At 44.0% G+C, this 16,933-nt stretch overlaps 1 protein-coding gene across 3 annotated transcripts in view; it reads left to right on the forward strand.

The window, feature by feature from the left end:
* The window catches only part of NUCB1 (nucleobindin 1), a 107,979-nt gene that overhangs the window by 73,684 nt on the left and 17,362 nt on the right, over positions 1–16,933 (forward strand). For all 3 annotated transcript variants that reach the window (XM_069200841.1, XM_069200840.1, XM_069200842.1), the window contains exons 9-11: positions 7,555–7,647; positions 8,332–8,421; positions 10,869–11,039. In XM_069200841.1, coding sequence (XP_069056942.1) covers positions 7,555–7,647; positions 8,332–8,421; positions 10,869–11,039 — 354 coding nt within the window. The remainder of the gene's footprint in view (positions 1–7,554; positions 7,648–8,331; positions 8,422–10,868; positions 11,040–16,933) is intronic.

Consider the following 16,933-nt stretch of genomic DNA (forward strand, 5'->3'; position numbering starts at 1 on the left):
AAAGTATACAGTTGTCTATTTTACTCCGGGCTTACCCGACGCCAGAGCAGCTCCACTGCTACTTCCCTAATGTACAGCTTCGCTGCCTCTATTGCCATTCGGCTTCTGCTGATTTGCAGCATACGTTGTGGACCTGTCTAGCCCTAGCCTCTTTTTGGCATTCTGTTGACACCGTACTACAAGAGGTCGCCAACCTTACTGAGATTAACAAGTGGGAGGCCTGCACCCTTGGTATCTTCAAGCGTAGGAATCGACACAGGTGAGAACACGTTTCACCGGTATGAAAAGTCTTCACCTTGCAGGAGAGCGCAGAACGGGCACCATTGGTGGCTGCATAGCATGGAGCAGTGCGGAAATGGGGTAAGGCTGAGGGAGAGGCCATGCAATACGAAGAAGCTCACCACCTTCATAGGCAACCGATTTCTGTAGCAAGGGATACCCTCCTTGACCATTTCCAGCAACTCAACCAAAACTATTATTTGTCCCCATGAACCTGACATAGGGGACAGCATGTGCTTCTGCATGCGTGTGTCTGCACCCTCAGGGTACACCCGCATATATTGCCACTCCTCACCATTGCAGGCCAGAGTTACTAGGTGGCAGTCCAGCCCCCAGCCCTACTTGCAACTCCATAGTCCATCTGGAGCTTCACTCTGGTCATACTACTATGTCCTCTACAACCAAGGCTTTGCCTGTAACGGAGTTTGAATCGCCACTTCCCTTCCCCCAGTTCAGGGGTATCGGCCCAGTTACCTGGGTATCAACCCAGTTATCTGGGTGAACATATCGACATACAACTGCTTAGCACACCTACCTTTATTGGCTACTACAGTGATGTTCTGGTGGCTATATCACCTAATTAATTGGCCTGCATGTATGCTACTGCTTAGCAATCACTGGAACTGTAGTTCTATAATGTTTCACAATAATGAAAGCGACATGTGATATTGTCTTTGTTCGCATATAAAAACTCTAATAAAAACAGTTTAAAAGAAAATATGGGCCTCTGACCCCTTTTATTTCAAGTGCTCTAAAAAAATTAACATTGGCCGTCAGTTTCTGAACTATGTTAAGGCCCTTTATGATGCCCCACACAGGTGAACGTAAACTGGGTGCTGTCACCTCAGGTCCCCCTAGAGAGGCACCAGGCAGGGATGTCCCCTTTCTCCACTCCTCTTCACCCAGGCCATTCAAATCTTGGCAGAGTTGATCTGGAGGGATTCTCAGATTGACTATTTCCACTGGTTGAGCAGAATGGAGGACAACGTCTTTCTACGCAGATAATATCCTTCTGTTGTTACTGCAGAGCCCACAGACCAACCTCCCAGCGATTGACGCAGACCTTTGAGAGTTAGCGAGAAGCTTTGGGCGTGTCCATTAATTCAACTAACAGTCACATTTTCGGCCCATCACCGCAACAACCCCCTGCATGCTCACCTCCAGATATCAGTAGATCAGTTTCAATTCCTGGGGATCAAATACCCAAAATAGACAGTTGGCCTGGGACCTGAACATTGCTCCTCTGTTGCAACGTACCCATTGGGAGCTGGAGGCTTGGTCTTCATGGCCTTCTTCATGATGGGAGAGGTGAAGATGTATAAAATGGTCTTGTTTCAATGCTTGAATGTGTTGCAGAATTGTCCTTTCAGCCACCTGCCAATTTTCTTTTTGTGGGAGTTCAGTCTTTAGTTATTAAATTCCTTTAGAAATGTCTTCCATCAGTGTATAAGGGCGTTGTGTAAGTGCCTAACTTTAGACTGGACTCTTTTATTGGGTGGCCCAAGTGGTCCTGATAGGAGATTGTGCTTTTGTTTTGTTTTGTTTTTTTGTGGCGGGCAGGGACTCCACCTTGGGGTTTGTATGAGAGATCCTAGATAAAATAGGGACTTGACTAATGGACAGTGGCCGCCTCACAGTTATCTATGTAGTATGATATGGATCCGATGAGGGCTACCTAGTTACATTTATGCAATGTGTTATGTTTTTGTGCTTTAAAAAGCTATGTAAAAAAAAAAAGTGCTATATGTGCCCGAAACTCCTGATTGACCAAGAGGGAGGTTTTTTGTATATATGTTAAATAACTGGGGAGGGAGGGGGGAGTACTTGTGTTCCTCGATTGAGGAAGACTTACATTAGCCTAAGGCAGTTCACTGGGATCTGCGCTTCAAAAGACAGAGATCATTCAGTCATGGCTGTTTTTATGCTTTATTTTGGGTGGAAGCTTTCTTGAGCATCATAGCAGATTTCGTACCCTTTAAATTTTTTTTTAAAAAAAATGGACAGTTGTGTAGTCACAAAGCTTTATAAGACTTTGGTGACAAAGGGCAGGAGTGCAAGAAGTCTACAGTAGGCAGTTTATTGAGGTCCAAGTTAGACTTCTTAAGTAGTGAAGTATCTTTGCCTTGTTTAAGTTCTACTGGGTCTATACCTGATGTAAGATAAAGGTTAATAATCTGACAGATGATTTGAATTATGCTGGGGAGTGCGATATGTAAACACCTCCGTAGGAATCTAGTTTAGAGGCAAGCTGGACTTTAATTTCTTAAATATTTGTTGTAAGGTTTCTAAGGAAAGTTTTGAAAAATATCCAATTTTGAGCGGAACAAGGAATCTATTCACCTGTGTTAGTATCCACAGAATGCATTGCTATAGTGGCCTTAAGTACTGTTATAAGCAAAACTATCAGCCAGGCTTTTGCAAAGTTTTTGGGACGGGGTTCTGAGGGGAAAAGTAGTAGTTTCTGAAAACGTATTAATCATTATGAAAATGTCTTTGTTGTCAGCAAATAGCATATGATTAGACTAGTGGTCCTTGCTGGAAGTGAAGATGGCCTATTTATAAATGTGCGTCTTGGTACTGTAGAATAGTTTATGGGTCTGTGGACTGTTGAAAGCAATATTTGTATCCTGTCTGAGTGAGGGAAAGCATTGTATTTGTGTTTAATGACTAGAATAGTCTTCAGGCCAATAGTCTGCTACTGAAATTTTCCACCAGCTGTAATCTAAGTAACACGACTTTGTGCAAAACCGAGAAAGGGATTAGCAAAGGTGTTTCTTGAGATTAAAGGTTAAGTATATAAGGAGGTGCACGTGCGAGTTCTTGTTTGTGGTGAGGTTTAGAATGATGACAAGCCATTGAGTCCGATGTAATGTGGAGGTGGTTAGTCCAGACTAGAGGGGGTGACCAGGTAGCCCAGACGGCATCTATTTTGTGATATAAGTATGGGCTCTGAAGCAGTAGGTTTGTAAATGTGTACTCTTAAAAATTATTTTGATCATTTACTTGGTGTCATGGTGGCAGCTCGCTCTTTTCCAAATGTGTAGCAGTAGTTGTGCCTCCTAACATTTTGTCCACCAGTACCTCAATTTAATCACTGACTTCTGATAACCAACTTGCCTCAGAAGCAAACAGTTTTGAGTTCACATTAGAATCCCTGAGAAATGGGAGGGGTGAAATCAACTGATTGATAAATTGCAAGTCAACTCCTCCAAAGAACAGAGGCTTTAATACAGTAAGGGTCCTGCAAAAGAGAATCATTGGCAGAACAGGACACTGATGGGAAGTGACAAAACTACCTACCATCATAATTCCATAAATGACTCCTACTGCAGACAAATACTCCATGTGCATTCTTTATCCCTTGCATGTATCAGTACATGAGATCTCTCTACAAGTCCTTGACAAACCAGTGATTTCATGAAATTGGGAGTATGAGCTTACTAATTGCCATGACCCTCGTTCTCTTCTGTGAAGGCTCCAAGAGAAGATAACGCAGAAGCAAATGCCAGTTCATACCTTAGTATCTGATGAGTCTGTGATGGGTTATGTTACACATCTCACAGTTTATTGGTCCCGGTCTTTGAAAAAGAATGTCGCTGTGCAACAAAGCTTAAAAGAAAAAGTGCTATGACATGGCCAGCACTATCCACTTCATATCATTTTTTTCATTTAGTTCAAGCCATATTGCACAAAAGCACAACTGCTTTGCAACATGTAAAAAAAAAATTTGCATAGGCAAAACCTATTGGCTTCTCCAGTGCTTGTTTTAAACGGTGACTATCAATTTGGCTTAGATTTGAAGCAAGTCTTGACAAGATGAAAAATGTCGATCCAGCCTAGTTCACCCTTCGAAAAAGGCTGATAGCCTTACGAATTAATGGAGTGACTTGTTTGCTCATGAGAAATGCCACTAGAAATGCAATAGACATCTAAATATCACACTGTTGTCTGGATACTGACTATAGAATAGACATTCTATAGTCTGGCGTGGGCCAGGCTTCCTATATGTTTGTGATCTTTGTTTTTCTCTTATTGGATTTGCTATTCTGTTTAGTCCGCTCCTAACAGTGTCCTGTTCTGATTTTGAATCAGTGATGATTCCTCAATAGTGAACAAGAAGTTACTTGTAATAGTAAATTTCGAGTGAGTTCTTTCCGTAACTCTCCTTCCCTTGTAAAATCTGAATTGTAGGGTTGAACGCCACGATCAAGATTTTCTTTTGGTGTTTTGTTAATGAACTGCACTGCACTTGCGGATAACAGGCCAGCTTGCTTTCTCAGTGACCATGTCATTAATCCTTTCTAATGAGGTTATCTGTTTGACCCCTTTCTAAAGGATAATTCCAAAAGGCTGCATCGCTTCTGTGTCTATTTAATTTCTTAATTTAAATACAGTACAGGTTTAAGGTATCATTTGATTAGCATTTGTTACAATATTTGGAAAGATATATATTTAATGACGTGGGGTCTTGGACATTAGCAGAGATGATATGGTTAATGAAGAAACACATGATGCAGGGTTAGCATTACAACTAAGTAACTTTTGCAGTGACATTTGTACTCCACTTAAAAACCTAGTTTATTACTATTGTGATGCAAGTTGCTTGGACATCTAGATATTGTAAACCAAAACACTTCATATGACTCTTACCTTATTGTGAAATACAGAAGCTTGATGCATTCTCAGACATTGAAAGGCAATTCTAGATAGTATTACTGATTCACAGTTGCAGAAACCCTGTCTGCTCTCGTAACTGATACATCTGTACCAGCCCATATTGTTGACCCCACCCTGCCATGCTTCCTGATGGAGCTACACCAACTGGACCACGTTGTTATGACATACAAGGTACAACAAGGCTACATCCCTGGACCAATCCCCACCCTTCTTTGTTGACAGATGCAGATAAACTACATCATCCTGCTCCTGCCACTGCAAGAACAGAACCAGCTCCCTAACTCATAACATACAGCTTCACTCCTGAATATCCTGTTCAAGTAACAAATATAGCTACACATGCAAGCAAAGAAAAAATCTGCAGAAGAAACCCCAGATCGACCCTGGTGACCCGTCTAATGATAGACCCATCTCCTTGCTTCTGGCCATTTAAAAGATTCTGGAAAAACATGTTAACCACTAGTTGTCTTACTACTTGGAAAGCAACAATTTATTGCATCCAAGTCAATCTGGTTTTCATCCAAATTACAGTGCAGAAACAGTGCTAGTGGAGGTGGTTGATCATATTAGGGGGTTCCTTAGATGTCTGGGCTGTGCTGTGTTGTCACTGCTTGATTTGTCGGCGGCTTTTGACACAGTGCCCCATCCCACTCTCCTGACCTGTCTGTGTGCCATTGGTATTAGGGTTCTAGCCATGGACTGGTTGGCCTCCTTCCTGGGGGGCAGAGGCCAAGAGTTGTGGTGTCCACCGTTTTCTTCCAGGTTATGCGATCTCTAGGTGGAAGTACCTCAGGGTTCGGCCTTGAGCCCCACTGAATTTAATATTTATCTCAATACTTTTGCATTTGTGCCTGGGACCCTAGGTGCTAAAATAATTTCTTAGGCTGATGATACCCACCTACTTTTTAATGTGGGAAGGATTAAATGTTCCCGGGGGATAAAATTAGATCTGGTCTATCAGCAGTCTTTCAATGGATGACTCCATCAGCTGAAATGTAATGCAGAAAAGACGGAGGTACTCTTTTTGGGGAATGGGGGGGGGGGGGGAGAACAACCACTGAGCCTTGGCAGGCTTTCTGGGCAGTAGAAGCACCCCCTCCAACCTGTCTAACAAGTACTGGTAAAAATCTAGGCATCAAGTTGGATGAGGAGCTCTCCTTTTGATCTCAGGTTAATGCTGTAGTTAGGAACTGCTTTGGTCTGCTGCGAGTACTGAGGAAGTTTCTGCATCTTCTTACTCTTCCTGCCCAGAAGTTGGTAGTTCAAGCCTTAATTACATCTAGACTTGATTACGGTAATGCTCTGTATTTGGGTCTGCCGGATTATCTGGTGAACAAACTGCAGGTGGTACAAAATGTGGCAACCCGTTCTTTGTTCAGTCTACCTCTAAGACCAAAAATCTCTTCATATCTGAGAGAATTACATTGGCTGCTTGTTAGGAAAGGAATCCATTTGAAGGTTCTGCTCCAGATACATAAGGCCCTGCATCAGTCCAGCACTGGCTACCTTAGAGGATTGGCTTTTATGTGCCTCCTAGGCTCCTATGCTCTGCCAACCTTTTCTTGGCCAAAATCCCTAGGACTCAGCGGTCCAGAGTTGGAGGCCTTTTCCTTTTTAAGACCTTCCCTTTAAAACAAGCTTCCTGTGAACATCAGAGGCTTTCAGATACCTCCCATTTTCGTAAGAAACTGAAAATGTGGCTATTCCTGACAGTTTAGGACTTTTTTTTCCCTATAGAGTCTCACCTTATGTGATAAGCGCCAGGACACTCTCCGGAGTAACAGTTGCGCTTTAGAAATGCAGGTTACATTATTTCATTACATATGCCACCATTGATCAGGGGCTTGGAGACAAGTAGACCATCAGTAGCCAACTCTTCCATTGTTACAGGTGGCCACCCTAACCCTGTGACTAACAATGTAGCAACAGCCCATTCTGCTTGGTGAATGAGATGAAGTTCTTAATATGTGCCATTGCTGAAAGTGAAAATCGAGATGACTCTTCTGTGATAAACGATGTCTTCATACACAATGCTTGGGACTCCTTACAGAACTATTGGGTGTCTTGCCTAAAGCAATTTTACTACCCCCTGTACAGTGCTAAGAGCATAGAAATTGTAATTTCTCAGCTTTGCACATGTAAGCTACCCACTTACACCATGCTAGACTGTCCATCTTTAGTTGAACACTACTCCTCTATATGCCGTGTTATCTGTGCCAGAAGCTCCTTATACCAGACCTCAGTTGTACATTACAGCTCTATAGAGTTACAGCCTCTGGCTTTTCGTTAGAAAAATGATAACATTAAATCGCATTTAATGTGACTGCAATTTTGCATGATGAAATTAATACTTCTGGTCTGTTCATATTTCATCCTGTGCCATCTCCATGCAGAAATACAGTTGTCTCAAATCTTTGTGATATTTTGTTTGGCTTGCCAGGTTTAGAATAGGCTCTTTGGACTTCTTGCCTTTTATACCTTGTCCTTCTTTCCTTTCATACCTTCTCCTTCTTTCCTCCACTTTAGCACCACCTGGGTGCCTCAGAACTGCTTGTGCTTTGTCTGTTTTCTAAATGCCTTTCATTCCTCTTCCTGCAGCTGGAAAAGGTCTATGATCCCAAGAACGAAGAGGACGACATGATGGAAATGGAGGAGGAGAGACTGAGAATGCGGGAGCATGTCATGAAGAATGTAAGGGTATTCCAGGGAAGGGACACCACAGGCATCCTGCCCTTTACCTAGTCGCTAACAAAAACAGCAAGTGTGCAACCATGAGCTTTCTTATTACACTTTACTTGCCATTACGTGCATGCCCTAGCTGCAAGGCTAATGATAGACACCTACCCTCTTCTTTGGGTTACAACTCCATTAATACCGTGTTGTAGGTCTAATCAGTGCCTCTTTTAGGAACAAGTCAGATTAAAGTGCCTGCCCTTCCTGAAGGGGGTTGGTTATAGTTGCTTGCCCTTCCTACAGGGTTGATTATAGGTGCCTACCATGACATAGCGTACATGGGTTCTTTTAGGTATAGGTCAAACAGAAGATGCCCTCTTCTACCACAGCAATAATGGGGCAGATTTCCCCTTTCACTGGAAACAAATGCTGGCTGAATGGTGTGAACTAGGTGCCAAGAACATAAGTACCTATTTGGTAGAGCACCCACACTAGTTATATGGCTGACAAAGTGTTCCCCTCCTTTGTGCATGTTGAATAGTGCCCTCTATATAGATCATGGAATGAAATTCATCGGAGGGTTAATTTTATGTCTGTGCAAATTAGGCAAGTTCATTCTTCCATAAGGTAATCTGGACAGTGTTTCACTGGATATGCCACTGTTTTCCCAAACAATGGAATCTTTTTTACTTTGTCTTCCAGGTGGACACGAATCAGGATCGTCTGGTGACACTGCAGGAATTCATTAAATCCACAGAAAGGAAGGATTTTAATGAGGCTGATGGTTGGAAGGTAATGCTTTGGAAACCAACTCTCCTGGCTGGAGGTGGTGCTTTGGGATTAGCCTTGTGGCTAGGTGGTAGTGGTATTGGCACCAGTGTCTTGACAGAAAGCTGTGCTTTAGTATCATTCTTGAAGCTCCCATATAGATCCTGAATGTACATATATGCTGGCAGTGCTTAAAGACCAGTTGTAGTTTAAATGTAGTGTTTAAGGACCAGTCCTGTGACCTGGAAGTTGAGCCTTGGCTTCTGTCCTGATACTTGGCATGTGAGTGTTTGGAGACAAATCTAGATTTCTGGCCTAGTCCTGTGGTTTTAAGGTAGGGGCTGGGGACTCCTCTGTTATTTGGCGGTAGAGCTTAGGAATTATTCTTGGCATGACAGACCAATCTTGTGACTTCACGCTGTAACGTGGATTCTTGTCCCATAAATCAGAAACTTGGCCTAGGGATTGGTTTAAAGTTCTGGATGTAAATATAACACACTGTCGCATAGGCTCTCATTATCCTAATGAGGCTGCTGGATTCGGGTGGCAGCATCACATGAATTGTGGGGAACTGCGCCCAATCGCACACCATGTGACAGCTGTCGGCCTAATCCGTTTTCCAGCCAACTAGCAGCGCCTCGCCTCTGCTGAAAAGCAGGGATGATTGTGGCAACTGAGCGCATGACAAGAATGACTTCTCAGGGAAATCATGATGAATCACATCTCATCCTTTTTGCTCAGTTAAATTAGTCTCACACATGCAAAGACAAACAGAGGCAGAGAATGGTTCAATAAGATTTATTGAAACAACTGCTTCTTGGGTAAAATGACATGAATTGCAATAACTAGGATGTTAAAACATGCTAGAAGCGAAATGGTGACAAGGAGTGAAATACAGGAAAAGTCCTACCAAACTGTCACTATGCGTAATATATGTGGTTCCTACCTAAGCTGTTAGAGCACAGCGTGATAAGCCCTAATCCGCCCTTCAGGTATTGCCCCTGGGAAGACATCAGCCCCAATACCCGAGCCAAGGAAGCCTGTTGTCTAGAGAGACACCATCCTCATGTAGGCCAGGGAATTGGTAGTCTCAGCAAGCAGCTGTAGCAAAGTCAATCAGCTTGCAGTTGTGGTCATGTTGCTGGAATCTCCCTCTGACGTGCATGGGACAAGTGTTTTTATAATAAAACAGCTGATGTTCTGAGAAAATGTCCCCACGTAAGGGTGTGTATTTTTCTGTGAATGTTGGAGGCACAGTACCACTTTGACGGCAACTCTATTTTGCTGCAGCCGTGAGGAAAGCACAAAGTAAGAAGGTCTTGCTAAGAAACGCAATGTTTTCCTAGGCGAAAGAACAACTAGATAAATTAAATAAAACAGCACCACAAATGTGGCCTATGCTAAAATAAAATGAAGCAGAATAAAATGTAACTGTGCTAAAGGGCACGAGCAGCAGGCATAGTTGCTAAAACAACGTACCTAGAGGCATCACTTAAAATGGCTATACAACGACACAATTTTGTAACCAGGATATAATGGTGCGCTGGATTTAGTAACTGACCTATAGTTGTGTAAAGAGCGCTACTCTTTTGTTGCCATTTGACAGGTTATAGCTTCTTATATCAAAGCAGTCCATGTATACAGAATACCTCTGTGCATGCTGCAGTGTCCATAAAGCAGTTCAAATGATCGCCTGCTGGTCCATGGTTTGAGCACAGAGGGAGCACTTGCAGCTTTGGGGTTAGCTTAGAAGAGAGACCAGCCACCTTGCTTACATGATGGCAGAATACAGTGCAGCCTGCCTTGCTGCTATTATCAATGAGGCAGACCCTTTTTGCTCTAAAGAAAGACTGTTACTTTTGGTGTACATGCCCTGTTTCTTTAATACTGGAGGTCTACCTTTGCATGTTTGTCAAATAACAGGCTAAAGAGATGCAGATCCTGATGTGCCTCCTGACTACACACACTGTAGCTTGTGACGCCTATTGACCGGGCGGAGTATGTATTTGCTGTTTATCCTTCGGCTTTGGGAAAGCCTGCATGCTTGCCCAGGTGATCCTAAAAGTACTCTCCTTTAGTAGAGGAAAGACACAAATGTGCAATTGGCAGAGAACCCATAGAATCCTTGCCTGTTTTAAGGTCCCTGAAATTGCAATTCTCGCCACATGCCAGCCACATAAGGTAGCATTGTATAGTCCTCATCCACAGATTATAACTGCACAAATCTGAGGAGAAGCCATATCAGTCTGTTCTAAAAGGCCACCTCTCCTTAGTCGTGTATAATCACAACTTTGCCTGGAAGCCTTACGCTTGTGCATCTGCATTCACAGCCCACGAATTTCCTTTCCCCTCTAACATCCAGGCGACCTCTCATCTGGGCATTGTACAGCAAGGAGTATTAGTAGAAGAAAATACTTATACCTGGTATCATTCTTTCTGGTGCATTCATGTCATACATGTTGTTCTTTCAGACTGTGGAGGAACAACCTATGTACACAGAGGATGAGCTTCGCAGATTTGAGACAGAACTTGACGCGCAGGAAAAAGCTATCAATCAGAAAGCTGAGCAGCTGCGACGAGATCATGAGCAGTTACAGCAGCGTCAGTTGGAGCTAGATGCTCAGAAGAAGGAATACCAGCAGGTGAGGATGATCCGAATTATGTATCCCCCTTTATTCTTCCCTACACCTTCCGGACTGCTACCCCCAAAACCCTAAAAGGTGTGTATTTCTAATATCCTTGCATTCTCTGTTTGCTACGAACCTGTACACTCTTATCACTTGTGTCCCCACAGTCTTAGATTAGGGAAATATGTTTGCCTTCTAAGGCCTCTTTTATGTCCCTTTTTTAATATACATTATATGTGTGCCACCAATTTCTGTCATTGGTATTTTCTTAGTCCAGTAAAAGTTAAGGGCTTAGGGCTCGGGGTGGGGGTACTGTTTTAGGGCGCATGGGATGGGTATTTTTTTTAGAAGGACGGGGGTGTCATGCTGGGGGTCTGGTTTCATGGCTTAAGACACAGGTCAGGTAGTTTTTAGAAGGGCTGGCAGCCAGGGGTTGTTGGTCTGGGGTCTGGTTTTAGGGTTTTTGGCAGGGGTCTGGTACATATTAGAAGGGATCGGGCTGGGTGGGGGGCTAGTTTTTAGAAGGGCTGGGGGCAAAGGGCTGTTGTGCTGGGGTCTGGTCTTAGGGCTTAGGTCAGGGGTTGGGTAAATTTTTAGAAGGGATAGGAGTTGCGCCAGGGACCACGTTTAGGACTCAGGGCAGGGGTCAGGGAAAACCTTTACCATGCATATGCCTTTAACATTCCTGTTTTTACGATGTAATCCATTGTAAAGGCACGCGTGATGAAGTTTATTCGTGGTAATGGCGTGTGTTGAAACGGAATGCATTGTTGCGCCATACAACCATATGTGGCAGATTAGGCATGCATTTTACTAAAACAGTTATGTAAATGTAGGACTGTGTGCTGACACTTAAATGGTAGTGAATTTACATGATTGATTTTAACTTAACAGTGCCTTTCAAAGGCATCTTTAAAAACTAGCAAAATGTTATTTAAAAAAAACACACCTATTATAAAATAAAAAAACACGGGAGCAAGTATGTTAGTCTATCTTGTGCAGAGGCAGGATAACTTGTACTTTATTTCAAAGTATCAAGTTCATTCTCCCGTAAATAATCTTTTACCCTGCAGCTCTTTAGAAGGAAGAGTCTTAAAGCTGACTGATCCTTTGTTAGAACCTATTGATAAAATACCTGATATTATTACAATGGGCTATTCATATCGCATCCTGGTGTAATTCTTTGAATTGCTTTTCCCTATCAGGGATTCCATATAGTACTCTGTTGACCTATTCTCTCCTTCTCCACTGGTTGGGAATTGGCTGCTCATGTGAGCAAGAATGGTAGAAACCTCAATTTTAACACTCACCAAACACCTTTGTTTCTCATGCTGTTAGACTCCTTTCGGGAAGTACACAGGGCATGGATGAGCTACTAAGATGCAGCCTTGAAGGTAATTTTCCGCTGCTGTCCTGGAATATGTTCTAAGGCTCTGAAAATTGGACCAAGTAGACAGTTTCCAAAATTCACTCTGTTTATCAAGGGCGAGCAGAGAAAGGCTTTCCAGGGAGGTAGTTGGGGACAAGAGCTCAGCACAGACAAATAATAGGAAAAATAACTGTTCCGGCCTAGTTGTTTTCTTAGTAAAAAGAAAGTAGTTCAATGTCACAGCAAAACGAAATACTGCACAGTTTAATAGGTCTGCTTCAGGTTTGCAGTTTCTTGTACAATTTCTACTCCAGCATTATTCCCACTCCTTCCCGTTCTAGTCGTTCCCTTGTGTCTGTGCTGACTTTTACAAAAACACAAGCATAAATTAGGTAAAGGTGCAGTTCACCAATGATTATCCTATTGTATAACTAGATCAGTTCAAACCATTCTTTCCAAAAGAGTTCACACTGACACAGGCTAGTGTTCTTATGAGAGATTTACCTCTAAGTGATCAGTTCAGTCTTTCTTGTTTCAGCCCTGTTCTACCTGCTCAGTGAGAGCTGACTTGTGTAGCGCTGGTGAATGCTCCTGTCGGACTTGTCCAATCTGTGTCTGCTCCAGTGGTGCAGGACCACAGAGAGGTTATCGCTCAGGACTCGTGCTGCAGGGGGTGAAGCAGCATGACATGCCTGCACTCGTCTTTAGTAGTTGCAGCCTCTAGGGCGGGACAGAATGAGTGCTTGTTTTCCTCAGCTGCTGCCTCTGGACTGAGAACAGTGCTTCCCTGGCGAGGACAGATTCCTCATCAGGTACCGAATCACCTGGCAGCAACTTCACTAGTACTTGCAGGGGTGCCGAATGACAATTTTGCTTTCAGGCTTGATTTCTTTCCATTACAGGAGACCCGGACACCTCTCATAACATGGGTCGGCTCCAGCTTTGGTCACCATGGCAGTCACCTGTTTGTGGCTGTTACTCTATACTGGAACACAGCTGGACTCTTACTCCTGGCGGTCACTCCTCGACTGCCTAGAAAAGAATAAAATGGAAAGACCCAGATTACCAATGCAGTAAGGGTGCTACAGACCTCAACATGTAGCTCTGCAGTGTGGAAACAGCAGGCAGGGATAGGCTCTTAGTCCTCACTCACACTCAAAGCAGATGTCTCCAGCAGCAGTCCTTCAGGGCACACAAGACCCAAGTCCATCAACGGGTGGATACAAGGCAAAGGTAGATGTGGATGTAACAAGAAAGGCCTCTACCTCTAAGAAATGACTTGCCTTTTGCCACTCCCTGGACACCACGGATCACACAACACCTGCTGGGGGAAGGTTGAGGTTCTTTCTCCCAGAATAGGTGGGGAATAGAATTCTCAGACAAATAGGTGCTCTTGATGGTCCAGCAGAGGTACTGCCTAGTTTCACACCACATGACTAACCATAGCACTTCATTGTCGCATAGCCAGCTGAGAACATCTGCGATTGTTTCAGTAGGGCGTACAAGTCCTCCTTAACAACGGAGCCATCAACCCTGTGCCCTCCTCACCAGTGTGGTCAAGGATCCTACTCCCTGTACTTTCAGATCCCTAAATGGACCGAACTCTCCTGCCTGTCCTTGTGCTCAGGCCGCTGACACCACATCTTGTTGAAGCACTTTCACATGACCACCATGAAATATGTCATCCTGCTGCTCTGATTGGGACACTACATGGGGGCTCTCAATCTCAGTGTTGCTTACTTCCATATCCCTAAACATCTGACACATCTGACGCATCACCGCTACCAGCCTTTTGTGGTAACTGGCCAACACTACCAATTCAAAATTCTAGCCGTAGTACCTGAACACCTGCTTAGAAATGCCATTCACACTTTTCCTTATGTAGATGACTGGCTAATAAAATACAGCAGCAAGGAGCAATGCCTAGCACACACCCAGATGGCAGTGCCTCATTTACACTAGCTAGATTTCACCATCAGTGCCAGAAAGTCCCACTTCCAGCAACAGCCGTTTTCTTGTGTGCGTTCCAAATGCTGTCACAGGGAAAGCCTACCACAACCAAGAGAGGGTGATGATATCCCAGAAGCTGCTGTCTCTTTGTTCACGCAGGATGTTCGGTCCTGGTAAGGTAAGTAATGAAACTGTTAAGGATAATGTCCTTATGCTTTACAGTTGTAACACATGCAAAGCAGTGCATGCAGCCTTGCAAGAGTGTCTAGGAAGGCATTGGTCACCAGTAGAGGATCACTGGGAATTTCTGGTGTTGATATATCCAAGGACTCCATGTACTCTCCTATGGCAGAACAGCGGTTTGTTGCCAGGCAGGCCTCATCTCACCCACTTCCACAGGTGACCGATACAACAGATGCCTCACTCGTGGAGAGGGGAGCACATCTCAACCTCATGACTGCATAGGGCACCTGCATGGTGTAACAGTGTAGGAAAGTGCCCTTTTTTGACATGGTCACACCCACTTTTTGCCTGGTACATAATGCAGTTTTGATTGAAAGTGGACCACGGTCTTGCTAAACAGTTCACCAGTGCCAGATCTCTTGCCCTAAAATTGTGCATTTGTTCCTCAATTGGCAATACCTTTAGCTCCCCCCTCTAAGTCCCTATTAAATGTTACCCATGGTATGTGGGGCATAGCTACCAAAGAGGCTCCCCAAGGGCTACAGCATGTATTTTGCTACCCTCAGGGACCCCTCACTTAACACATGCAGACTGCCATTGCAAACTGCGTGTCGTGGTGCAGCTAAAAGGGAAAACACAACATGGTGCACAGTCTGTGTACCATGTTCCCTAACTCTGCATGCTATATTAGTAAGGCAGGCCTTACAGCCTTAAGGCATGGTGTATTCTATTTAAGACTTCCAGTTTTCTGTTTTTACTGGTTTAATAGATAAATACAAAATAAGTATCTATTTTTAAAAGTGGAAAAATACTGAAAATTGTGCTTCTTATGAGTAACTTTCCATGCTGTCTGTTGTGAATTCCAAGACAACAGATGAGCATATAGACAGCATGGGGAGTTACAAACAGGTTAAGATATCTTTAAATACAGACATATGTGAAAATATATTTGGAGTAAGTTACTAATATTTACCTGTGGGTGTCGTGCTTTGCTATATTTGGCTTCTGAATTTTGTAAAACTCAATAGGCATCAAAGTCTGAGTGTGTGTTTCCGTCAAATGCATATAGAAATCTACTATTTATGACTCCACTTATTCGCAAACCACAAAATAAATATGTATAAGTACTAGGAAGATGGCCAAAAATAAATGTAAATACCATAAAACCAGGAGCCCTAATTAAATTACATGTGAGGGAATACCAGTAAGCGCAGATATGCCCCTGCTATGTCTGTCGATTCTTTAGTATAGTGAGTGAACATGGAAGACATTTTAAGTGCAGGTGCTGGACACTGGCCACTACGAGTTCCCCAGCTACATCATGGCTTCACTGAGAATAGGGATGTTTGATATCACAACATCTCTTATTAAAAAGCCCTCACTGATGCCAGTCATGTATTTATTAATATATGTACCCAGAGGGCACCTTAGAGGTGCCCACTAACAAAATCTACCAACTACCAGTGTGTGGACTGACTAGTTTTAGCCAGTATGCCACCACCAGACACGATTCTGACCCCCAAGGATGAGAGCCTTTGATCGCAGGCAGTCGCAAACAAAGCCTACCCTGGGAGAGGTGTTTACACCCCACCCAACAGGATGGCCTGCGAATCCTCACTCCAAAGCAGGGGTGCTTCAAAAAAGCACACTGCCCTTGGTATGCAGATCTGGCGTCTCTCAAAGGAGAGATGCAGCCCACCCCCAACCTAAGGGACCCATTTGGCACCTGGACAGAGGTGGGACATTTAGTATTCAGAGAGCTGTGTCCACCCCTCAGGTCAGTCCCGCTCTTAAGGTGCACTACCTGATGTGTACACAACATTTAGAGATCTGGTATATTGATGTTGGCAGATTTAGGAAAACTGGTACAAGTTTATGCCCACTTTCCGCAGGGAGTGGTCATATAGGGGGTGTAGTGACCCTCTGGGTAAGTAGCCCATTGGCTACTACCCTACACTCCCTGAAATCCCCCTACATTCGGTATTTGGGGGGAGCCTCTGGCACCAGGAAATCAGATTCCTGCTGATCTACGAAGAACGACACTCTAGCCGCAAAAGCAAAGCCCTGGGGGAGTTGGAGGGCTGGGATAGGAATCTGACTTGGCCCCAGCCCTGCCAGCCTGTCTGCTGTTCCCACCGATTTGCACCAAAGTCGACTCGTTCTGCGAGCTGTTATGCCTCCTAAAGCCTGGGAGGACTGCCTACCTTAAAAAAAGACCCTGGAACATTCACGGAGAAGCTGAGCTGCTTCCCTGAATCTTGCAGGCACTCCAAGAGTCCTGACAGGAATATGGACAGCAAAAACCACCAGACACTGGAAAGCACCACTGCACCCGTGCCACCTAGCCCAAGCTGAAGTAGTGCCAGCGTGGTCCCCCAGCCCTCCAGAGAAGAACCAAACCTTAGAC

The sequence above is a fragment of the Pleurodeles waltl genome, chromosome 7 (genome assembly GCF_031143425.1).
Source record: "Pleurodeles waltl isolate 20211129_DDA chromosome 7, aPleWal1.hap1.20221129, whole genome shotgun sequence".
NCBI lineage: Eukaryota > Metazoa > Chordata > Amphibia > Caudata > Salamandridae > Pleurodeles > Pleurodeles waltl.